We start from the raw sequence: 27,148 nt of genomic DNA on the forward strand, positions 1-27,148 counted from the left end.
TGAACAATAAAAATAGTCATTTATTCAACTTTAAGACCAAATTCTCCTCTCAAAATACAAAGGAATGCATGTACTATACAATGATGATCATTTTGCTGACTTCTGAGGTCACAGACTCGCAAACAGCATATACCATGGCTCATCATGACATCATTGATGCACCTTCTTCACCAGTGGCATCTTGGGAAATATGAAGGTCTTCAATCATCTCAGCCAGACTAATTCGAGGGGCTCCTTCATCGTCCGTGTCACTCTCCACAGGGATGGTGGAGTCTAAGGAAGGAGGGGATAGTTCACATGTACAAGTATGGACACGCACAGACCACTATCCCTACCATCATCAGCACTGAGGCTCTCAGCTCTTATCTACAGCAGGCTTTCAAATACTAAATAAATGAGCAAACTAAATATGCAAGAGCTAGCAACTTAAGGAATCAGGCTCAGATAACAATTGCTTCATTATGTATACAACAAACAATATTTAGAAAATTTTACAGTTCCTTCATTATCTGGAAGTAAAAGCTTGACTACAGCAGTTTATAAGACAAATAAAAATCACTTATAAAAAGTAAGTTTAAAATATCCTCACAGATACTATCTACAACATGACTTCAATACACCTAAAACACTAACCTCTGTAAATGTTGACATTTTTTCTAATTGCCTCATCTTCTTCAAGATCTTCAAGGAAATCTTGATATTGCCTGCAAGAAAAAGAAACTTTGAGCACTGTCTCAAGTATTATAGTATTTGCAAAGTTGAAATATGGCTGCTAATTAAGTATGTAGGCTGGGAAACAAATTTCCTTACAATAGTTATAACTGTTGAATATTAAAGTGATGTTAAATTCAAGACAATGAAAAGATAACCTCTCACCTCCATTCTACCACACAAACAATTCTTAAGGACAAGTGACTACAGTTAATTTGGGGTGTTTTGTTTCGTAATTTAATGATTTATTTTTATTTATGCATGCGTGTGCATGTATGTCTGTGTATGCCAGAAGTGTGAGGGTACCCGTAGAGCACTGGATGCTATGGAGCCATAGCCACCCCACATGGGTGCTGGGAACTGAACCTGAGTTCTCTGACAGAGCAGGAAGCACTCCCAACTACAGCAGTCATCTTTCCTGCCCTTCAGATTTTATGTTGGTTCTAGGGGCTTGAGTCTTTAGCTGCTGAATCAGATCACCAGGCTAAGACTACAACTGAAACAGTCAAGTGTGCACTACTAAACAGTAGAGCATGCTACAGATGTACGTATTTTTAGAAAACATTATTTTCATGTCTGTTTAAGTTATCTGAGTAATATCTAATGTCAATGAACTATTATGTTAAGCTTAAGATAAAAGCAACCATCTATTTCTGATATCCATGTGGTAATTATTCATTATACTGAGTGTGTGTGTGTGTGTGTGTGTGTGTTTGAGACAGGCTTTCTCTGTGTAGTTTTGATGCCTGTCCTGAAACTAGCTCTTCTAGACCAGGTTGGCCTCAAACTCAGAGATCCACCTGCCTCTGCCTCTTGAATGCTGTAATTAAAGGTGTGCACCACCACCGCCCAGTTTATACTTGAACTTTTTAAACTAAATTATTTTCATTAACACTACAATTATAAAAGACAATAACACAGGAAATGATTATTGAGGTTTTGTATATTGTTATTTTATTCCTTTATAGATTCTCCTAAGTAGATTCCAGTCATAACTTTCTCTTCCTAAGTTAATTTGACAAAAATCTATTGGCCTGAAACTGAAAGTCTTCTGTAAAGCAAAGAACACGGTCAACAAGACAAAATGACAGCCTACAGAATTAGAAAAGATCTTCACTAACCCCACATCAGACAGGTTTGATCTCCAAAATATACAAAGAACTCAAGAAACTGGATACCAAAAGAACACATAATCCAATAAAAAAAAAATGAAGTACAGACCTAAACAGAGAACTCTCAACAGAGGAATCTAAAATGTCCCTCGACCAAAGAATGGATAAGGAAAATGTGGTATATTTACACAATGGAGTACTACACAGCAGAAAAAAATAATGACATCTTGAATTTTGCAGGAAAATGGATGGAGCTAGAAAACATTACTTTGAACGAGGTAACCCAGACACAGAAAGACAATTATCACATGTACTAACTCATAGGTGGTTTTTAAACATAAAGCAAAGAAAACCAGCCTACAAACCACAATCCAGAGGACTTAGACAACAATGAGGACACTAAGAGAGACTCACATAGATATGATCTACATGGGAAGTAGAAAAAGACAAGATCTCCTAAGTAAATTGGGAGTATGGAGACCTTAGGGGAGGATTGAAAGGGGAGGGGAGAGGCAGGGAGGGGAGCAGAGAAAAATGTAGAGCTCAATAAATATCAATTAAAAAAAAGAAACAAAAAGAAAAATCTATTGGGTGATAGTAATTTCTATACGACGTAAGCCTACCTTCTAAGAGTTTCCCCGAAACAACCCCAAGCTTAAGGGAAGCAGTACCTTTCGTCATCTGTGTCCATGTCTTCTCTGTCTCTCGCAAGCTCTTTCAGTTTCCAGTTTCTACGGCGCTGGCGTTTCGTACGGTCATAGCTCTTCTTAATTAACACCTGTAACAGAAATATCTGCAGTTACAGCAAAGACACACACAAGGGAGAACATTCAAAACTCAGGGATGCCAGGGAGTCCAACTGTTGGCCATCGTTACACTTCAGGAGAAAGGTGTCAAGAGGACGTCTAAACCTTTACTATGTATTCATGAGGATGCTTTTGAACATTGTTATTATCTAACTGTGAAAATTTCAAATGACTAAATGCTAAATGATTATTGCCAAAAACTTGCATTGTTTTTATTATACTTTTTTGGTCACCATTTATACAGCACATTTTGAAACATTACAGACAGACACTCCATTTTTTCACAGTAATAAGCACTTACAAAATTTACATGAATTTTATAACATTTAATAATTATATAGTGAAAATTTTAGAAAACAGAAAAATTTTGAGATGACTAGTGATCTCGTGTATCCATTTAATAAATACCCATTCATGCAGCTGGAGAGATGGCTCAGCCGTAAAGAATACTTGCTGCTCTTGAGGAAGACCTGGATTCAGTTCCCAGCACCCACATGGTGGCTCACAACCATGTGTAACTCCAGTTCCAGGGTACCTGACACCCTCTCTGACATCCATCAGCACTGCTCACACATGGTGGATACTACTGACATATGCCAACAAGACATTCATACATGTCACATCAAACAATAAATCTAAATAATAAATACCCACTCTGACCCATACCCAATTCTTTTCTGTCACCAACTGAAGAACAGCCAGATGAGATAGGAACCTCCTATTACCAGGACTCCATTTTTGCTCAGATTTAAAGAAATTCATGTTTATTCTGAAAAGACATACCAAGTGCAGCCAGGTCCTATTCTTCGTACACTGCTGTTTATGAACTTTAAACTCACAATTCTAATTTGTATTCAATAGTTAATAATGGACTTAATTCTACACGCCCTGTGAAGTTGAGAAAATACACAGAATAAGCTGAGGCTAACATAAGAGTGAGCCTGACTAAACTTTAGAGGTCGCCATTTCCAGGTGCAAACTCACTCTCCCTCCATCAGCGGTACTGGCGGACTGAAGCCAGGCCTTTCTGCATGGCAGGCAAGCACTTTGTCACTGAGTAATGTCCCCAGTCCTCTGGTTCATTTCTGTTCTATTGAGACAGGATCTCATTAAGTTTCCCAATCCAGTCTTAAATTCACTCAGACTCACTTTCTAGCCCAGACAGGTCTTGAACTTGTGATCCTCTCAGATCAGCCTCCTGCACACCTGAGATTGTAAGCCTGTGCCACCAGGTCAGGCAGGATCAAGTGTTTTGCTAAGAAAATGAAAATCTGATTATTGAAGGTAGGGGTACCCTGAATAAATCTTCAGAATTCTATCAATCCTCTCTAACACGGGAAAACAACAAAAAGAACAAAAAAACCCTAAAGCCTTACCACATCTGGAACTCTATCTGACTTCATTTTGTTGACATGTTCATCGTTTAAGTTACAGTTGGCCAAATCAAATCTGAAATGTAAACAATGAAAAGTTTAATAAGTATCCTTGTGTATAATTCTGTTTTATATATATCATCTCTATATATGGACACACACACACCTATCTTTCTAAGTAGAAGATTTTGAAAGCTCCCCATTTTAAGTTTTGAAATTTTGGGCTGGAGTGATGGCTCAGTGATTAAGAGCACTGGCTGCTCTTTCAGAAGACTTAGGTTCAATTCTCAGCACCACATGGCAATTTACAACCATTTTAACTCCAGTTCTAGGGGATCCAACATCCTCTCCCAGCCTGTAGGCACCAGGCACATACACTCATACAAGAAAAAGATACACATAAAATTTAAAATTTTTAAATAGTAAATAACAGTTCTGAAATATGCTATGTGGTGAACATGCTTCTCTGCAAACAGGAACACACTGCACTCTAAGTCTGTCACTGTCCCTTGTGTGTCCTCTTTCCATTCCTTGCTAAGGACGTGACGGAGTGACACAGCAGCCTTAATTTCAGAATGCAACTGAGTCTGTAAGTTTACAAAGCAAGCAACAACCTCTCTTCCTCTTGTAAACGGAGCTCAAACTGCTGGGACAGAGCCCACGTCTAGAGCACACAGATGAGCTCAGATGCAGACAGCTACTTACTTTTATGGTGCTGTCTGACATAAGGACTGTTTTTTATTAATTTATTTATTATGTGTATATGCCTGCATGCATTTATGTACACTATACACATGCAAGTGCCTAGAAGTCAGAAGCATCAGCTCCCTTAAAATTGGAGCTACTAGTAGTTGTGACCTACCTGAGAGGAGCACTGGGAATTGAACCTGGGTCCTCTGTAAGAGCAGTACACACAACCTCTGAGCCATCTCTTCAGCCCTGCCTATTTCCAAAAAGTGAAGCATTTTCACAGTCACCTAAACAACCCACTACCATTAAAAAGCTATAAATACTCAAACTATATAAATTCAGTATTTAATTACCAAAATCTTTGAAGAACTGACTCAGATGATGGCCCAAATGGAACAACTATTGGCTTTTGTCCAATACATGGTTTTATAGTTATCAATAATAAAATAATCTAGTTCTTAAGACCTCTTAAATCTTTTTTTGAAATTAACAAGTTTAGTATTTTATTGACTTATGAAGAAAACTTGCAATGCTACCTGGCAAGTTAAAACACAACAAAATAAAACAAACCCCAGCACCAGGTCTCCAGGATTTAAAAGATGTCCCAAGTGAGTCCGACAAAAATACTGTTTATCTGTGTCCATTTCAGATGTCTTCTGGACCCAGACCTCCGCAAGGGTGTGCTTAGCAGAAAAGAAAAAGGAGTCAGTAACAGAACAATTCAAGACTCATGTCACGGAAAAATTAAATGTAAAATTGACTTTTTTCTCACTCAACATGCACTTGGAAATGCCTTCTACTTTCCAGAATTCTAAAATCCTGTATGTAAAATGTCTTCAAAGGAAACCATAAAAACAATCCAGAACTTGTATACAACATTAACACTACCCCTTGAAAAAACAAACATGCAACATACATATACAGCACTTTCAAAAAAAATGGCTTCAGAGAGACTGGTTAACTCAGAGTGGGCACAAAAGTAACTGGAAGGGTAAAAGGATCATAAAGCCAGAAAACGGTTCAAGCAAATGCCTGTAAGACCCTGCTGCGGGAGCTCCTTCAGCTCCTTCAGCCAATCGACGCTGAGTTACCAGCCCATTGGGGCGTGGTCTCTCTCTCCTTTAAAAAAAAAAGCAGCGGCTGTCCTCCACCCCCTCTCTGGCTTCCGGCTCTGCTTCTGGCCCCTAGACTCCTTTCCTGTTCGCATGGAGGGGCTGTTGTCTGGGACGGTAATCTGTAAGTTTTTTCCCCTTTGAATAAATAACCATTCTATTAATCATAATTCCAAACTGGTGTGGGATTGTTTGTGACTTACGCCTTCAAGACCCAAGACTTAAAAACAAACAAATCAACCAAGAGTTCAGAAAACCTACAAATGACACCAGCACACTAATACTGAGCCCCCCCCCACCCCCCCCCCCCCCCACACACACACTGCACACTGGGCTGGAGGGATAGCTCAGTGGACAACAATGATCGCCACCAAGTCTAATGATGTGAGTTTGATCCTCAGGTGCAGCTCCTTCAAGTTGTCCTGACTTCTACAGGTGCACATGTGCACCATGAACAGCCTCCCTCCTCCCCAAATACAATCTAAAAGAACACTCATCTCTGAAATAGTCCCATAAAAACATGTCTGTCAAAACGCAGGTGCTCTTCTAATTTAGAGAAAGACAATAAAATCAAGTTATATTGGCACTATAACCAAACAGGAATAGAGACCCAGAAGGCAGTATAGTCTACAAGGTATGTGCTCTTTCCGTTTAAGAAGTTGGTATCATAACACGACAGGAAAGCATTATCACTGAAGAAAAGATTTAAGAATTACAATATTCACATAGTTCAATGTGTGCTCCCCACCTAGATGCTAGTCTGAGCAAACTTCTGAGACAAAGGAAGGAATCTGAATGTGGACCAAATGTCGTTCTCATAGTGATAAACTGATTGCCTCAAAGGAGTTCTATGTTGTATAAAAAAGTATGAATGATTTCATACTCAGGAACGATTCACAAATTTAATTGTCCACTTGGTTCTCTCCCACCAAAATAAATGTGAACAAAGATTAAAAATAAAAACAGAAAAAAAGCCCTTTGCCCAATACAAAAAGAAGAAAATTGACTTAGACTATAGTTCAGCAACCTCCACCACAATGATCCATTCAATTTCATTTTTTGTGAGACAGTGTATCAGCATGTGTCTCAGTATGCAGCCCTGGTAACTGACATACAAACCAGACTGGCCTCAAACTCAGAGATCCGAATTCTTCCACCTTCTGAGTGCTGGGGTTAAAGGGATGCTCTACCATACCCAGTGATGACAACTCCGTTTCAAAGGAATTGCATTTATTTGTGTGTGTGTGTAAGACAGGGTGCTGGCATCTGCCACAGCACCTGGAGATCAGAGGAAAACTTTGTAGTGGATTCCAGGAACCCGACTCGGGTCGTGAGACTTCACTCTTACCTGCTGAGTGACGCCTCTGGCCCTCACAGCTACCCTCATGGTGTACTTCTTTATCTAGACTCCACATTTTATAATCACTAACAATCGAAAACCACAAACTTTTAAGAGTAAGAATGGGCAGGCGCTGCTTACTTTTTTTGATAGGACTCCAGCCCCGGCACTTCGTTTCAGATCTCGGACTATGCTGCATTCCATCACAATAAATTCTTCGAGCTGTTTAGGGTGGCATAAACTATTGAAAGGGTGACTCCAGAATGTGTTTCCATCAATATCAGCCACTAAGAACAAGCATAAAAACAAGATAACTGACAAATGTCTAAGTCAGTGTGTTAACCGGAAGGCTGTTTAGAACAACAGGAAGAATCAGACCAATAGGAACAGACGTCAAACCGCTCTAAGTCATCGCTCACTTCCATACATGAGCTCCAAACCTCCCACGGTACAAGCGAAATATCGGGTGTCAAAAGATATTTACATCGTGTGCTCATCGTAAGGGGAGCTCACCAAAGCCAGCTGGACCGGGACTGAATGAGCATGTGATAAACCGGACTATCTGAATGTGGCTGACAATGGGGGCTGACTGAGAAGCCATTGATAAAGACACTGGGGCTTGTTTCTACTGCATGTACTGGCTTTTTGGGACCCTAGTCTATTTGGATGCACAGCTTCCTAGGCCAGGATGTGGCGGGGGAGGGCCTTGGACTTCCTACAGGGCAGGTTCCCTGCCCTCTCTTAAGGAGGGAGGGGGGAGGGAGGAGAGCAAGTGGGGAAGCAGGAGAGGAATGAGAGGAGGGGAGGAAGTGTAAATTTTTGAATGGAAAAAATTTAAAAAAAAGATATTCACATCTTAGTTATATAAGCAGAATGCCACACAACAAATTCAATCAGTTTTATGATGATTTCATGTGCTAATGTTTCATTATAGAAACCTACTGGTCATCATAGCTGCTCAAGTTATAAGCCATAAAGCCTACTTTTATCTGACAGGGAAGAATGCCCCCCCTACCCTATTACTGCAAACAGACCTTAGCTGATAATATAATCAATGAGTTTCTGAAAAGTATCAAAATACAGAAACCTTATAAGAAACTTAAGAAAAAGATTGAGGAGACAAATACCAAGACTATCACTATGCAGTCTTCCTTTCTTAAAAAAAACGATTTCTATAAAGATATACTAAAAATGACCCATAATAACGATGAAAAGTTAAAATTCGTACTTAAACTAGGGACCTCACTGGGTCACAGCTCAAATATCCCAAAATTTAAAATACTTGTTCAAAAACTAAAACTTGCAGGCTAGACATATAGTTTAGCAGCAGAACCTCTGCCTAACAGGCACAAATATTTGAGCATACACACATGTGGCAAAAAGACTTAGTCACCAAAATTATATGAGTCAGAAAACTTTCAGAAAATGAATAAAACTGAACTATCTACAAGTTCACAGTAAAGTTTCTTTAAAACAGGAAGAGAATAACAAAAAGCTCTATAATTCCTGTATTATTTTGTTTTGTTTTTGTGAGATAGGGTTTCTCTGTGTAGCTTTGGAGCCTGCCCTGGCACTCACTCTGTAGACAAGGCTGGACTCGGCACACAGAGAGCCACTTGCCTCTGCCTCCCAAGTGCTGGGATTAAAGGTGTGTGCCACCACCACCCAGCTAATTGCAGTATTTAAAAGTACTAAACTTAACTATTAGTCTTCCAAAATAATATTATCAAGAGTAACATTTGGCACTGGGGATGTGGCTTACTTAGCAGAATGCTTGGCTAGCATCCACCAGGCCTTGGGCTCAATCTCCAATAGCATGTAACTTGGTTTCAGGGCACACTTCTGTGATCCTAGTGCTGGGGAGGTGGAGGGAAGAGGATCAGGCATTGCAGGCCATCTTTGAATACATGTAGAATTTAAGGCCAGTATAGGCTACATGAGACCTTGTCTCAATAAAAAAAAAAAAAAAAGAAATGAGTATGGGGGAATAATCAATATAAAGGCCGTGAGTGATTGCTGTTACCAGAGGACAAAGCTAGCTCCAAAGCTTACCTTGCAGGGTGTTGGGGTCTATGAGATGGATGGCACTAGTCACTCGAATACAAATACATATCTGGCTCATATTTCCAAGACTCTGCGCCAATTTTGGTGATAGGCAGACAACATTATCCTAGACAAAAAAGAAGTAACATCTAAAATAAGGCAATTCTAAGTAACTGCCTTTGATAAGCATTCATTAATAAACCTGACAAAACTGTCTGTCTGAATTTGTGGATGGGCCAGTCAAGAATTATCAAGTCTGATTCTGCCTAGAGGACACTACCACACCTGGCTCCATAACATTATTTTTCATCTTGGGCCAATAAAGGACCTGCAGATAAAAGTTACACCTTAGAGAAGTGGAAACACTCAGTACATTCTTAAGATGAGCCCATTTGTCACTATGTAGACTAGCCACCTTAAATTTATAGATATCTGTTTGCCTTTGCCTCCCAAATACAGAGGTTAAAGGCAAGCGTCACCACACCAAGCTATTTGTTGGATTTTACTCATTTGCTTTTTTAAAGTGTTTTATCTTTGTACATTTAAATGAAATGATAATGTATGTTTTAAATGTTTTATTGAAATGTTTACAAGTAAAGACGATTCTACGATCTCATTTCCATTAATACAGTAGTCAAAATCCTGTTGGCCAGGCTAGAAAGACAGAAGCCGAATACAGATTCTCAGCACTCAGGTTAAAAAATAAAAGTTGTAAGCCTAGAAGTAGAGACACGCAGATTCCAGGGGCTCAATAGCCAGCTAATCCAGACTAATTAGTTGGCTCCAGGTACACTGAGAAACTATCTCAAGAAATAAAATGGACAGCAATTTATGGAGACACCTAAAACTGACTTCTGGTCTCCACATGTATACATATGTATACAAACACTAACGTGGATATACAAAACTCTTACCCATACATATTCCAAAGTGGCTCACTGATCTTTTTAACTACCATTTCTTTAGATGAAAGTTTCATGAAATTATTGTATGTCCACTGAGATTCCCTTCTTATTTTTTTTGAAACAGTATTTCTCTGTGTAGCTTTGGAGCCTGTTCTGGAACTAGCTCTTGTAGATCAGGCTGGCCTCGAACTCACAGAGATCTGCCTGCCTCTGCCTCCCAAGTGCTGGGATTAAAGGAGTATGCCACCACCACCCAGCCCAAGATTCCAATTTTTAATAAAACTGGATTATAAAATTTTATAATTTGCTATAACCTTGTTATTTGTGTGTATGTACGTGTGTGTGTGTGCACGTGCACACGCACATATTGTTCAAGAATACATGCTGACATCAAAGCATGATGTCATAGTTGTCTATGTGGAACTGGTTCTCTTCTACCTTTACCTGGGCTCCAGGGATCCAACTCAAGTCACCAAGCTTGCACGACAAGCACTTTAAAAAGGATGAGCCATCTCCCCAGTCCAATCTTTTCATCATAATACACCAAAATGAAGAGCATTCCAACCCACAGTTATAAACACAGATTTTGAATTTTTTTTAAACAAAGCTGAGCATGTCAAAAATCATTGAAGGAAGCTATTCTTAATTTTTAGTCAGTAGGAAACCAGGGGCAATAAATTATATATAATCAATTAATTACTATTCTCTTACAGACATGAATTAATTACATAAAAAGAGGTACCTTGCATATTGGAACAATTTCAACAGAAAAAGTGCTCTTGTAATTGTATGTGTTACTATGGATATCTTGAGAGATCAATCTTTGTGATGCTTTGTATCTATGAAGAAAAAAAATAGTATTAATAGAAAGGGACAGATCTAAGTCCAATGTCTTCACACAGCTTTCTAATGGCTTTAACTATCAACCTGACATAACCTAGAATCAAGTACAGAGCAGGACTGGGCTGCTCTATGAACATGCCTGGGGACTGTCTTTATTGAGTAAATTGATATGGGAAGACCCAGCCCCACAGTAGCACATTCCCTAGGCCAGCAGGTCTTAGTTTGTGGGTCCTGCATATCAGATATTTACATTATAATTCATAACAATAGCAAAATTACAGTTAAGAAGTAACAGTGAAGTAACTTTATGGTTGGTTCACCACAGCATGAGGGACTATATTAAAGAGTCACAGCATTGGGAATATTGAGAACCACTGTCCAAGGCAGAGGGTCCTGAACTGTTTGAGAACAGAGAAATCTAGCTGAGTAGAAATAATCAAGCAAGTGGGCAGGCACGTCCACATCCATTTCTCTGCTCTTGGATGAGATATGAGTCACTGATTTGATTTTTCCATGAGATGAACTGTAACAACTGTACGCTTAATAAACCCTTTCTCCTAAGCTGCTTTCTGTCAGGGGGATTTATCACAGCAACAGACATGAAACTAGAACACAGGGCAAAGCCTAATTTTATCCACTACATCTCAAACTTTCAGCAGAATGACTACACTCTAAGCCACACTAATGTACCTAACAGGTACATTAGTAATCTCATTTTTCAATATAAACTCAGCTTGTGAAAATTTCCCTCATCTTGAAGCCGTAGCTCTTCTCTCCATCTTCTGTAGCACAGCCTTACAGTGCTCATTATTATGGAGTTAGGTTTAACTATTAAAGGTTCTTCAGCAAATATAAAATGGATAACTCAATGTTTCATGACTGTTTAAATAGTCGCGCAAAATTTTAACAAAGGAAGTTATCTAAGCCCGAGGAAAAGATGTGACATATATATATCCTATTCCCTGAACCAGGGACTTAGACATTTAGATTCAAACATACCTGCAGGGAACCACACCCTGAAGAAACTCCACCATCTTCTGAGCATGTTGTTTTGAAGAATAGTAGAAATCCAGACCATCTAAAAATATAATAAAAATGGTTCTGCAAAACAAGGTCTTCCTCTAACATGACCATATCACAAATTAAACCCATAAGTAAAATATATTATTAGAAAATTGTATAGCCAAAACATGTTGGGGATATTAAGAACTGTTTGGCAATAAGGCAGACAAAAATCAGATAAGAAGCTGAAAACTTCTTATCTGAAATGAAAACAATGAAACAAGATTCACATTAATTCACAAGAACAAAATTCAAGGCTAAGAGACAAAAGGAAAAGAATATTTTACGTAATAAACGGAACAGTCTATCAATATGATGATAAGCATCCTAGCAAACACGAGGAAAGAGAACAAAGTAGGCCCCGGATGGCCAGTGTCATTTTACACTATCAACAAAGGGACAGCCGAATGCAAATCCTGCTAAGGAATATTTATGAGATACGGAAATAAGAATTAAATTTACCCACAATAGCCACAACAATATTGAGGGAAGAGAGCAAATTCACAGGACTTATATAAAATTAAGACAGCATGGGACTATTATAAAATTAAAAGTTCATGCAAACTTGAGATTGCAGAAAAAGGCTATTTAATCAAAAGACCTTAAAAGAGGATCAACGGCATTTAACAGATAAATGATGAATTTAGACACTTTGCATCAATTAAAGAGTTAAGGCCCAACTATGAATTAAAATTATAAAGCATAAACTGGGTGGTGGTGGTGCACACCTTTAATCCCAACATTAGGGAAGCAGAGGCAGGCGGATCTCTGTGAGTTTGAGATCAGCCTGGTCAACAACTCAAAATAGCTTCACCCCTAAAACTAGCCACGTTCACTAGCACCCTGTCTGCCACAGTAAGCAGGGCTAAGCTACAAATAAGACTCTGAGATCAGACCGGCTGCCTGGAAGAGGTTTAGACCAAATGAGTCCCTTAAGAAGGATACTCTCCATGCTGCTCTACTGCCCACAGGCTGTGTGTAGTATGTTCCTGGCTCCCAGTTTTGCAAGCTGTCGCCCATACAGGCTGAGGTGGACTTGGTGATATAGCTGGCTTTGAGCCATTCCTGTTCCTGTAAGTAACCTCTCTCCCATAGTCCTGTAAATAACCCCAATCAAAAACACTGGTTCATCAAGTTGGACTTTGGTGATGTCTTTATGTATGGTCTGTAGGGGGATTCCTATTAGGGGTGAGTAGACAGGTGCTGCAACCCACCTGCCCCCAAACCCAAGGAAAACTTCCACCACCCAATATCTAGATTTCATCAAACTTTAAAAGTTGGAATTGGAGAGATGTCTAAGCAATTCAGAGGTTCTTTTAGAGGACTTGGGTTCAGTTCTAGCACCAACATGGCAGCTCACAACCCTCTGCAACTCCAATTCCGGGGGGGGGAGGGTCTAACGTCGTCTTCTGGTCTCTGTGGGCATTGCACACACATGGTGTACTTATATACATGCAGGCAAGACATTCATACATATAAAATAAAAATTCTTTTTTTTTTTGAAACAGGGTTTCTCTGTGTAGCTTTGGAGCTCACTCTTTTGATCAAGCTGGCCTCAAACTCAGAGATCCACCTGCCTCTGCCTCTAGAGTGTTGGGATTAAAGGCATGTGTCACCACCACCCAGATAAAATAAATAAATTTTTAAAAGTTAAAAAAAATTAATGTTGCCAGGCGGTGGTGACGCAAGCCTTTGATTCCAGTACTCGGGAGGCAGAGGCAGGAGAATCTCAGTGAGTTAGAGACCAACCTGGTCTACAGAGTGAGTTCCAGGACTGGCTCCATAGCTACTGAGAAACCCTGTCTTGAAGAACTAATAACAACAACAACAACAACAATAATAATGTTTGCAATAGAAAGAACAACATTAAGAAAAGAAAGACAGGCTAGATATAGCCCAGGAAAAAACACTGCAAATCATATAGGCAATGAGAGACTTATACGTAGAACATGCTTCCTATCATTTGTCTTTAGTGAAATGGAAAGTAAAGCCACGGTAAGACACCACTATAGACTTCCCTCTACAAAGATGGTCAGCAACTAACATAGAGAATCTGGAACCTTTCAACACCTTTCTGTCAAAAAGGTAAAGACCACAACCTGTTGATGCTTCTCAAACATAAACCCCAACATAAATTCCCCATGAAACTCGGCACTCATGTATTTAAGTACAGACTTGGAGACAGGGCTCAAGAGATGGCTAAAGATGATAGATGCCCCTAACTTCCACAAGTGGCATACCATATGCCCCAACAAGACTACACACATAAATAATGTAATGAAAATGGTTCATGTGAGAACTAGCTGAAGGAGATGAGATCAATGTCTTAAAAGGAAATGAAATTAGCTATGCCAGGAGATACCTCACTAAAAGGCTTAATGGACAAGTTCTTCAAAAGCCTAGAGTTAATAAACACTGAAGACAACGAGGACAAACTTTGTAGCTTTCTCCAGTGCTAATATAAACTACAGCAAAATTGGATAAAGCACAGAACACATTTGTTGGAACCATTTGGAGTGCTAGCCTCCAGCTGCTCTTCCCTGCTAGAGATCTTTACTTTCCTTCTGATCTGAGTTACTGAAGGCTGTGTCAAAGTTGTTTACCAGCTCTGCTTCACGAGCACGTGTTGCCTTGGCCTTGAGGATCAGAGGATAAGGTTTTCACCTGTTGGCCCACTTGACTGTTGGGTATATAAGCCTCCATGGTGCTACTGAATAAATGGCTTCTTACCACTGATTAGGTCTGTCTCTGTCTATCTGTCTGTGTGTATGTCAACCTCCAGCCCCTTGCCCGAAGCTCGGGAACTGAATGGTAGCACATAGAGCACAGACGGGCGTTATACGCTGCACACATTCATGTATATATATGTTCATACACATCCAGCACATGTATAAATTAGGAACCTTAACAACTACTTACACACAAAACAAGGTACTCAGTCTAAGGAGACTGAGGCACTGAGAGTCCAAGGACAGCGTGGGCTACAGAGACCCTGCTGTTCAACACAAACTGGTCTCCACATTTTTATGTGTTTGGAGAGGGATGGAGCTAGTGTTTTGTTTTGTGAGAGAGAAAGACCACGAAGTTAGAAGGCAGCATCTGAAAGGAGTTGGGGGAGGGAAGAATACAACTAAAATGTAGTATATGGAAACGTTTTAAAAATTTTAAAAATGTAAGAAAAGGAAAAAAAGAAAATTGACTTCAATAAATATTATTCTTAGTGCCGAAAAGTAACCAACATCCTAAAAACACATACAAAATGATACGAAATAGATACATGAGTGAAGGTAACTAACAGACAACTCACATTAGAAACAAAATGATTAAAATGCATAAGAAAACTTTTATCCCTTATTACTAATCAAGAAATACAGATTAAAACAATATGCCCTTACATGTGCAAAATTTAGAAAAGCCAACCCAGTTCTAACCATTACCAGCAAGTGTCAGGAAAAACCACTAATGCTGGGAAAGTAGTATACTAGCACTGTTATGGGACATCAAAGTTCATATTTGGATTCTCCTGTCCAGCAATTCCAATCCTTAGATCAATTCCCAAGAAAAACCACTACATATACACTAAGATGAACAAAAGAATAGTTATTCAGTTCTATTTTCAGCAGCAAAAAATAAATATAAGTCTACTAATAAATCAATTTATATATCCACTAAGGACTATCAGAGAACAATTAAAAATAATTAAATGGAACTAAATGCACTGTTCCTGAAAGTCGTCCCAACAGTTAAAAGCATCAGAGTCACAGAGCACTTCATGAGAGCAACTACCGACAAGCTAGAGTACACTGTTTTTAAGGAACTGTACTGTCTCTAGAGGTGAGACAAAGGTAAAGTGAGAGAGGGTTTCTTAATTTCTATACGATTTGAATGTTTAGAATTATTTTTAAATACATACTTTGTTTCTATTAATATGCATATGTTTGTGTACACACATGTGCAAGGTGCCTACATAACTAAGAAGGCATTAGATTGCCTGGAGTTAGAAGGTGGATTTTGAACCAGTGAAAATGGGTGCTTGGACCAAACTCCAGTCCTCTAAAAGAACAAGTAGCACTCTTCCCTGACGAGTCACCTCTCCAACTCCAATTACAGTATTGTTTAAGTTACTAATATACAAGTTAAGGAAAACACTTATTTAAGTCAAAAATTAGTAATGAAAAAAGACTTTAGCTAGAAAAAGAGTTGTTAAACCTGCAGCACTGGGGCTTTGGCAGTAATTTTAAAAAGGAATTTAGTCTTTTGTCAACGAAACATTCTGTGAGAATAATGTCTACTATGGTCCTTAGCTAGAATATGAATGAACTGAAGGCAAACAAGCAATCCAGCAGACTCTCATGTTGCCCAGGCAGGCTTATACAGGGGACAACCTTCAAACGCTCGCTCCTCCTGCCTCCAACCCCCAAGTACCGAGACAACAGACACGCAACACCACACCCAGCTTTGAGTTTCTTCATCAGGCATTACTCAGCACACTTTTCCCTAGGGATTAGCCAATCAATAAAGAAATCGTGTACACAAGTGTGGTGGTTTGGATGGAAATGGTCCCCACAGGATAATAGGGAATGGCACTTTTAGGAGGTATACCCTTGCTGGAAGAAGTGTGTTACTGGGGGAGGTCTTTGAGATTTCAGATGCCCAAGTCAGGTCAAATGTCTCTTTCTCCTGCTGCCTGCCAATTCACATATAGAAATCCCAGGTACCCCTCCAGTACCATGTCTGCCTGCAACCCAGTTTCCCACCATTAACAACCTCTGAACTATAAACTAGCCTCAATTAAAGGCTTTATAAGAGTTGCCGTGGCCATAGAGTCTCTTCATAGCAACAGAAACCCCTAACTAAGACAAGGTATCACTAAATTGGTTCATGATGCAGACAACCCTATGCCTACTAGTAATACTCTCAACGTAGAGGCACAGATTACGTTTTCACATAACTAATACTGCTTTCTCATTTAAGGACTTTGGTCATTTCTTCAAGAACAGTCACCATCAGAAATCCTGTATTTTAAAAAGTGACTTAGAAAAACAGCTCTTGTCTAACAATAACACCAACCAAAACCTATCAGTAGTAGGAGTCTTGCGTTTGCTTCAAAATATTTAAATTATTAATTTCAGAACTATGGCATCGCCATCATATGTGTGTGTGTGTGTGTGTGTGTGTGTGTGTGTGTGTGTGTGTGTGTGTTATAAGCCTACAGTGTCACTCAGGGACAGTCACATGAAACCCAGATGGCAATCCCTGCCACCATCAAAGAAACCATGCCAAACAAAACCCAGCATATTCTGAAGCACAACTTAGAAACTACCATAAAATTTTATGTTTCAGAACTCTATTTAGATATTTCACTATGTATTCATCCCTCTTTATTTACTGAGTTTATACTGAATTCTATCTATCACACATTACCTCTTAGCCCATAAAATACAGAGAAAAAGTAGAAAAGAACTTAAGAGATCTTCCAATCAGAGCAATCTTTCCCATATGAAACAAGTTCTTGATGAGTTTCTTATTTCTTTACACCACATTAATGGAGTCACCGGCTTATTCCTCAAGACGAACAACACATAGAGGGCAAGAGCCAATATTAATACAGCATTATACTCCAAGGACAAAGAATGGCATCGATCATAAACTAAATGCTTAATAAATGAACTGGGACAGAGGGACATCACCACAGAAAAGAACAGTTCTAGATACGTGTTATCCACAATAGCCACTAACATGTGTGTTTAGTATCAGCTAACAGAAGAAAACTCAAAACTCAATTCCTAAATTAAGCAACATGCACAATGTAGATATTAAATTAAGAATTTCTTTTTACACGTGTACATGATTTTTTAAAAAGAATTTGCAATTGCTTCAAAAGCTGAGAAAGATGTTATTTGAGATAACTGAAAGAAAATTTAGATAGTTTCCAGTTCTTTTCAATCTGAACTCACCATGAATCTCTTTGATACGCAGTGTATTCTGATGCATTCCATATTTCAGAATCAACTGTTCCAGATAGTAGAACGTTTTCTTGTGAAGAGTCTAAACATCCATGCATTACACAATCAGTACATCATATGCCAAAAAACATTAGTAAGTATAGTACACATATATCAATTGCAGATATAGCACACTGATTTTTCAAACAAAAACATCCTTTAAAAATTAACTAAAACATAAAGTAGTGATGTTATTTCCAAAGCTGAATGTTCCAGAAACCTAGATTCTGGTCATACATCAAGGGAACAGAGAAGGTTTTATCAGCTATTTATAATGGGCAATGGTAAGTTCATGATGCAGAATTCACTCATTATCTGTTTCAGTACCTTCTGCCTGACTTGAATCACGGCCTTCCAGAAATCCTTAGCTTCTACTCTATGGCAATCTCCACACATCTGGGACTGAACAACATAGTCCACCACAAACACTTGCTGAAGGATAGCACCATTCATCACCTGGAAAATAAAGCAATTGCACTCCTTCACTCTTACAGCTCTGCCCAATAGGAACCGCTTTCTTTATTAAAGAAGAAAAATAAGTAATTTGAAACTTTTTTCTATGAATGCATTAAGGACACCAGTAAGCTAAATTTAAAATTGCAAAATTAAGTTATACTACCTATTTTTGGAGAAGAGAGGGAACATACAAGGACTGAATATGGGGCCTGATGCATGCTGGCCAAGCACTCTACCACTGAGCTACTTCCCTGATGTGGGATCCCCCTCCATATGCTGGGAATGCCATTGGTTAATAAAGAAACTGTCTTGGTTTGTAATAGGGCAAAAGAGTAGAGCTAGGTGGGGAAAACTAAACTGAATGCTGAAAGAAGACGAAATCAGGGAAAAGCCATGTAGCCCCACTGGAGACAGACGCCAGAACTGATAAGCCACAGTCTTGTGGGGATACAGATTAATGGAGATGGGTTAATTTAAGATGAGTTAGCCAGAAATATGCATAAGCTAACAGTCCAAGCAGTGTTGTAAGTAATATTTTATAAATAGAAATTTTAAAAATATAAATATTTTTATAAATAATAAATATAACATGTGATTATTTCGGGTCTGGACAGCCAGGAACAAACACACAGCCTTCCTACAACACTCACCCCAGTGGTAAGTTATGCTGTTTTAAGAAAAGTACACAAGAATTTCAAGTATTAGATTACCATATTAAGTTTACCTCTAGAAAAAGTGGTTGTGAACATACTTTTTTAAAAACTTGTGGGTAGGGATGTGGCTTGATTGGGTGAGTGCTTGTCTGTCACACTTGAAGCCTCGGGTTTGATTCCCACTGCCATATAAACCAGTCATGCTGGCACACACCTAAAATTTTAGCATTTGGGAAGAAGCAGGATTTGTGGCTATATACTGAATTTGCAAACTCAACCTAAAATTTTTTTAAAAGTTATATATATGTGGACATGCTGTATATATACATGCATGTGTGCCTATGTGTGTGACACACAACTCACTTTTAGAAGAACATTAAGTAGGAAATTCTCCACAAACAATGAAAAGTTGCCTGGGAAGCTTTCTAAATATAGTCTAGGAGTATACACAGCTTAATGGTGGAGAGCTCACCTGGCACACTGGAGACCTTAGGCTTGATCTTTAGTACTTCAGGAAAATAACAATAAACAAACAAACAAATTCAGAGATTCTGATTCTGCTACTATGGTATATAATAATCAGTCAAGTTTGAGAATCAGTCTTAGCTAATGTTTTAACTTCAATGTTTTTAAAATTAATTATTTTTGCTTTTTAAAAAGTTTTAACTTTTAACTGTGGATAGATGTGCACATGAGTACAGGTGGCCATGGAGACCAGAAATAAGTGCTGGATCCCTTGGAACTGGAATTACAGGTGGCTGAAAGAAGCCCAATGTTGGTGCTAGGAACTGAACTTTGGTCCTCACAACCCTGGGATTATACGGCTGCTAAAAATAACTGAGGGTTGGGCATGGTGGTGCACACTGCCTTTAATGCCAGCACTCAGAGGCAAAGGCAGGAGGATTTCTACTTAGTAAGCGCTAGACCAGCAAGGGCTACCTAGTGAGAGCCGATCTTAAAACAAAATCAAAACCTTTAATGAGACTACTGAATCCATTAAATTGAGCAATGGTAGCTATTAGTGACCCAATTATAAGTCAGATGATTAAAAGATAACAAAAGACTAAGATTTAAATTATACTCTTCGTTTTAAAGCATTTAGTCCATAAAATAATTTAACATTAGTCTCTCATTCTCATGACTTCTATTTTAACCATATTAAAGGAAAAATGAATAGCTTACCTCTTTCTGAATTGTCAATTTAACTTTAAGCCTCTTGGAATGGGGCTCAGTCCAAACAAAGCCTGCATCGACAAGGCGAACCTTCAATAAAATATTGAAGAAAAGAAAGGAAACTTAAGTCCCCATCTGAGAGACAGAAAGATGAATGAATACCTCATTCATAAACTGGTGTGGGAGAATTGTCTGTATTCTGTCAATCATATTTTAATAAAACATTGATTGGCCAGGCAGGCAGTATAGGCGGGAAAGCCAGACAGAAAGTAGGGGTGGAGCAAAGAGACTGGGAGTTTTCTGGGACACAGAAGCTCTCTCAGCCATTCCTGTACAGACCACCAAAGAGGCAACATGTAAGCTGTCACACTGAAAAAGGTACTGAGCCCATGTGGGTAACGTAGATAAGAATAATGGGGTAACATAAGTTATAAGAGCTAATAAGTAGCCTGACCAAATGGGCCAATCAGTTTATAATCTTATGGAGTCTTGTGTATGATTTTCCTTGGGAGTTGCCAGTTGTGGGGTACCGGGCGGGACAGAAACCCCAACAAGCTGGCCCCGTCATGTTACAATAAACAACTCAGATCTTTGAAGGAACATGGGGTTAACATTATTACAACACTCACTACAAACAAATAAAAGGTCTATCACTAAAGCCATGGCAAGAAAAGCAGCATGTGAAAGGGCAGCCCAACGGCTGCACAGTGAGCCAAGAAAGAACTATTAAAAAAAAAAAAGCTACTGCTCTTAAAATATACAAATATAAAATTTTTTAAATAACAAATTGATGACTTCATTATGCAAAAGAAACACAATTATTCTGTAAATAAAAGCTTCTATTCAAGTTAATATCTTTCTATGTTGGACTATAGATTTCCCTCCTCCCCCTTCTAAGAATGGACGTTTGTTGGAGAGATAGTGGTTGAGAGCACTGGCTGCTCTTCCAGAGGACCCAGGTTTAATTCCCAGCACCCATATGGCAGCTCACACCTGTCTATAACTCCAGTTCTGGGACATCTGACACCCTCATACAGATATACATGTAGACAAAACACCAACGCACATGAAATAAGTAAGTTAAGAAAGAATGGACATTCATTTGAGTTACCTAACTATAACACTCACTGACAGATAAGGAACTAAAAACAGTTTGCTAATCTTGATGAACTGAATATAAAACAGGCTAGAAAGAGAACTTTGAACAAACAGACTGAGAGAACAAGATGGAGCCTTTGTAATAATCTGAGTAGAAACCTAACTTAGAGGAAACAGAAATAAGAGAAGCAAGAGCAGCTACTTAGGAGATAATTCTATAGATTTAATAACTATAGATTAGAGAAAAGAGAACATACACTAGCACAAAGTCCAAGTATCCAGCTTAGGCAGCTAGATAATACAAGTTGTTTGACACAAATAAGCAACAGGTTTAATAGAGAAAGATCGCTTCATGGCATCTATGACACACATAAGTCGTATGATACTGTCGTATGATACTGGTCTGAAGGTGCAGGGAGAAATCTGTTAAATAACAGACTGAAAAGTGTGAGCAAACAGACTAAAACTGTATCAAATATTGCCTGGTGAGAACAAGACTAGCCACGGCAGACGCAGTACTAAAGCGGAAAACCCACCCAATATGACTGAGGAGGCTACAGCAAATCCCAGCAGTCAAGAAACCAAGTCAAGACAGAAGACGAGCAGCTTCCTAACCAACGCCCCCAGCCAAATCTCATAGTCCTCCCCACCACCGTTGCCACCACCCTCATCTCTCTCTGCGGAAGTTAAGAGCAGGAAATGTACACAGCACTAAATAGTCTGTGTGCTCTGTCTAAAGGCTCTAACCTCCATCTGCAGAATGCGGAGACCCTGACATCCACTTCAGCATTCAGAAGGCTCACCACACTCCTCCTTAGACAGGCAATTCCCAATGGTATCGAGTCTTTTGTCCTTTACCCTACCTGCCTCAGTCACCTTTCCATTTCCTTCAACCAATTTCCATATGGTTCTTCATTCTCTTCTGCCCCCATCTAACCAAACCTAAAATCATTTTACTATGCTCTCTATTCAATGGAGCATCTCTTTCCTTTCCCTTCTAGTTGTCACAACTACACTGTTTCCCTCCATATAATTAAAAAAAACCCTAGACAAATAAATCAAGAGCTCGAAAGATTCCAGACCTTAAAAGAATTACTGCTAGAGCTGGAGCAATGGCTCAGTGGTTAAGACCACTTGCTGCTCTTCCAGAGGACCTGAGTTCAATTCCCAACTCCCACAAATCAGCTCACAAGCATCTGGAACTCCAGTTCCAGGGGATCCAACAACGTCTTCTGGCTTCCAAAAGCACTGCACACACATAATGCACAGACATACAAGCGGGCAAAACACCCATACACATAAAATAAATAAGTCTCCAAATTTTTCTAATAAATAAAACTATTGCTGCTGAACAAAGGTCAATATAAAAATTAAGTGTGTGTGATCAAAACATTTGTAATGGGACTAGCAAAATGGCTCAGTGGTAGAGTACCTGGCAAATATGGGCAAGGTCCCTGGTTTAATCTCCAGCACCAAAAAGCAGATGAAAGGAAAAGAAAAACGCGAGCAAAACAAACAGTCACCAAAACAAAGCAAATTCCACACAGAAGGATTTTCTGAAAATGAATGTTGTAACCATCCCACCTACCTTACTTAGAGGTGCTTTAATTTTTTTCAAGCACAAAGCAAGAAGCTCCCTGGACTCTAAAGCACACTGTATCCAAGATGCTGGAGGCTGAAAATATCTGAAAGAAGATAGCATATTAAGTCTGCCACTTATTTCCATAGGCCATGCATAACGTATACTGATTATTAACCAGAATATATGTGCACACAGAGATATTATTCTGGGGAGACACATTTTGAATTCTTGGGAAGGTCCAGACAATCTCCATATAAACAAAGCCAAGTGCTATTTGGGAAAATATAGGCATATAATTTTCATATTTACCAGCAAGTTTTGTGTCTCTCAATGGACCACCAGATGTAAGTAGCTTATGCCAACAACTAAGAAAATGAAACTAAAGGCGAATGAAATATCAACTCTCAGAACTCATCGTCTACTGTCAAATTCAAAATACTATTTGCACAAATACTTTTATCATCTTTACCAGATGAGTAGGACCGTAGAACACACACTATAAATTTGCAAATTATTAAATCCGTAGTACCATCAACCTAAGTAAAAGTTCAATCCCAATTGCACATGCTTCCTTCTGTGTACTTTGGTGTATTCTCAGCACGCCACAGCGGCTCTCTCTGCATGGTAACAACTTAAGAAAGCTAAACAACTAATGTGCTGTACTGTACCTTTGGCACTGTTTGCAGAAAGAAATGGAGACCTGCTTCGGAACACCTTGGCTGATGTCAACTTTACTTCGTAAACAGGCCACACAAACATTGGCAGGGTTTGGACTAATTGGAACGCCACACTCACAGCACAAGCTTGAGAAAATAAAGCAAAAAAGTTTCCAATTAGATCTTATACATTCGCCAGTTATATATAAAATATATAAATATACATAAAATAAAATTATATATATACATATATATGTATGTATGTATGTTATGTATGTATAAAACCCTACCAAACCAGAGACCCAAGATCGATTTCTAGCACCCAAGTGGTAGTTCATACCCATATGTAACTCCAACTCCAGGAGATTCAACCCCTCTTCTGATCTCTGTGGGCTCCACACATACATATACACACTCATGCACACACACATTAACGCAACTTAAAAAACAAACAAAAAAGACAAGCTGAGAATGGTGGAAACCCCCTTTAATCTTAACATCAAGAAGCAGGGAACACTGATCTGCGAGTCCCAGGCCAGTCAGAACTCTATAACGAGGTGCTGTTTCACATGGGGGTGGGGCATGGAGGGCTGGCACCCTAAGGCAGAAATAAAGCAACCTTAAAGACAGAGTGAAGAAGAGCCCTGGACCAAGGAGAGCTACAATTCCGAGAATGCTGAAAGCACGGCACTGTGCAATAGAACTTCATGCAGTGATAGAAATGCTGTCCTTCATCATCCCTTCTTTAATACAGGAAAAGAATAAAAAAGATTAAAATGCAAATAGCATAACATCAGTGGCAAACACTGAAGCACATTCCATGTGAACAATATAAGACAGTCCAGTGTGGTGGTGCACACCTTAGTCCCAGCACCTAGGAGGCAGAAACAGGCAGATCTCTGAGTTCCAGAACAGCCAGGACTTAACAAGGTGACAGTACGAACAGCAAACAAAGAAACATGACAAACAGCACGGAAGAGCAGTTTCTCTTTAATCTTGTAAACACTGACCAGTTTGGGAGACATCTGACTACACAGACGTTTTTATTCTGAGCACGATCTCCACATTAGGAACAGTTCAGTTACTGGGACTCACGGTAAAGAAAAATGTACATATAACATAAAAACAGAAAGGAGATTATTATAGGAAAGGAGGGGATGTGGGGGGGGGCGGTGAAGCACAGTCTACTGAAGCTCTAGATGGGAGTATAATAACTCTAGTGTACTGGACGCAGAAAAATTTTGTGAACTGGGCTCGACGTAATTTCAGCACTTGGGAGGCTAAGGCGGGAGGGACAGGTCCTCAAAGTCAGTCCTGGCTACAGCGTGAATTTCCTGCCAACTGGGGCTACACAGTAGGGCTCTATCTGAAGCAATTAAAAATTAAAAAAAAAAAAATAAAGGTTGTTAACCACTGACATTGTTGCCCAAAAGAAAACTATAATTAACTTCCAGGGGTAAAATATATTTTTAAAAATATAATAAACTTCCATATGTGGGCACTTAGTGTGTGGCTCGTATGTCGGAGGAACCGAGTTATAAATGAAAATATCCACATGGGGAGAATGACTACGCAGTGCACTGTCTCTCCAGCAGGACGTCTAGTAAAAACCCTCCCTGAAGCATGCATTCTCTAGATCGAACTTAAAATGAACTGAATAACTTAATTAGATTTCTTAAGGGATTAAAACTTCAGTTGTTTCCAATTGAGAAAAGGGTTCCTGTCACTGAAAGTTTCCCCAGGAAGTTTTCCGGGGTTCGCAACTCACATGTGTCCCGGGCTGCGGTCAGCGGGTTCCGTCATATACTCCATCGCTCCGGATCTATCAAAGGAAGGGGAGGACCGGTGAGCTTTGCACCCCGGGGCGTCTCCCGGGCAGGGCAGCTCCGGGAACCCCAAGGCGCCGGGCGTCCACGATCCCAGGCCGCCCGCTGCGGCCCCGCGTGGGTCCGGCCTCGGCCCCTCCCCGCGCCCCAGCACCCACGCGGTCCGCTCGCGGCCGGACTGCACCACCCGGTCCGCTCCCTCCTCTGCCCACGGCCGGCGCCAGGAGCCTCATGGCGACCCCAGAACGTACCGGCTCCTGCCTGACAAGCGGAGGGACAAGCACAGCCGTCACTCTGCCCGTCCCGGGATCCCTTACAGTTGCCACAGCTGGCCACGCTGGGATGATGTCGCGAGAGGAGGACCGGAAATCCCGTATGCAGAACGCCGGTGAAAGGGACGAGTAGGCGGGCCAAAAATACACGTGGAGCAAAGGGCGGGGCCTGCGAGGGGGGGGCGTGGGAGGCGGGGCGAGCCGGCAGGAAGTGGTGCAGCTTGGGTGATGTAGTCCCTGCGGCTTTCACCCCGTCGCGTAAGCTTAAAATGCTCGATCTACGGCCTGGAGGGCTGGCTCACAGTTTAAAAGCAGCTTTTCTTCCAGAGGCCTGGGTTCAGTTTCCAGCACCCAAGGCTCAGCCTTCTACGTTTCCAATTCTGTAGAATCTGAGGCCCTCTTCTTAACTCGGAGGGAAGGCACCAGTCACAAACACTCATATACATAAAATAGATAAACCACCTAAAAATAGATGCCCAATATAAATATGGCCATGGACAGTCTTTAAGAATATCAAGTCACTGTTTACGAAGCAATTGATACACAAAAGAAAATCTGAAAACTTTCTTCTATATTACAAACGTTTGACTTTTCAAAAGGAGAAGCAGAAAAGAAAAAAACGTTTTTCATTAAAGAAAGTTATTCTTAAAGAAATAATCTAGACATATTTTTTCTGAGAAGTGAATTTACAAAGTAGATGAAAATAGATACATCAGCAACTGTATCAACGTGGTTTCAGAAACTAGTGTCCAAAAAAAGATTCTACCTAACATTTTTAAGAATTCTTTTATGTTTATTTTGAGTGTTTTGCCTGCATACGTGTCCGTACTAAATGCATGCCTGGTGCCAGAGGAGATCAGAAGACAACAACTGGTGGTGAGCCACCTTGTGGGTGCCGGGAACTGAAGTCCATCTTCTGTAAGCCTAAGCGCTCTCAACCTCGGGGCCATCTCTCAAGCCCCAGTAATGACATTTTCATCTATGCACATGATGATAGTTATGTGCTGGATAGTTTTATGTCGATTTGACACGGGCTAAAGTCTTTTGGGGGGCGGGGACCACAATTAAGAAAATGCTTCCACAAAACTGAGCAGTAGGCAAGCCTATAGGGCATTTTCTTAATTAGTGACTGATGAAGGAGAGCCCAATCCATATGGGTGGTGCCATTTCTGGGCTGTTGGTTCTGGGTTCTGTAAGAAAACAGGCTGAGCAAGCCATGAGGAGCAAGCCAGTAAACAGACCTCCACCATGACCTCTGTATCAGCTCCTGCCTCCAAGTTCCTGCCCCACTTGAGTTCCTGCCCTGACTTCCTTCAGTAATGACCTGTGTTGTGGTCATGTAAGCATATTAAACCCTTTCCTCCCCAGCTGCTTTTGGTCATGGTGTTTTACCACAATAGTAATTCTAACAAAGACTCAAAGGTATATCCT

At 39.9% G+C, this 27,148-nt stretch overlaps 1 protein-coding gene across 1 annotated transcript; it reads right to left on the reverse strand.

The window, feature by feature from the left end:
• On the reverse strand, positions 1-25,850 carry Nmd3 (NMD3 ribosome export adaptor). Its single transcript, XM_085682493.2, has 16 exons — positions 25,697-25,850; positions 25,388-25,441; positions 23,632-23,766; positions 22,970-23,066; positions 20,293-20,373; positions 18,329-18,457; positions 17,954-18,044; positions 11,934-12,012; positions 10,834-10,930; positions 9,196-9,313; positions 7,285-7,430; positions 5,263-5,375; positions 4,006-4,078; positions 2,495-2,601; positions 634-704; positions 1-273 (listed from the first exon to the last, which is right to left on the reverse strand). Exons 2-16 carry the CDS (start codon positions 25,429-25,431, stop codon positions 143-145), a joined length of 1,512 nt encoding a protein of 503 aa, XP_085538619.1. The 5' UTR covers positions 25,432-25,441; positions 25,697-25,850; the 3' UTR covers positions 1-142.
• Positions 25,851-27,148: the final 1,298 nt, after the last annotated feature.

This window comes from Myodes glareolus, chromosome 20 (genome assembly GCF_982192425.1).
Source record: "Myodes glareolus chromosome 20, mMyoGla1.1, whole genome shotgun sequence".
Classification (NCBI taxonomy): Eukaryota; Metazoa; Chordata; class Mammalia; order Rodentia; family Cricetidae; genus Myodes; species Myodes glareolus.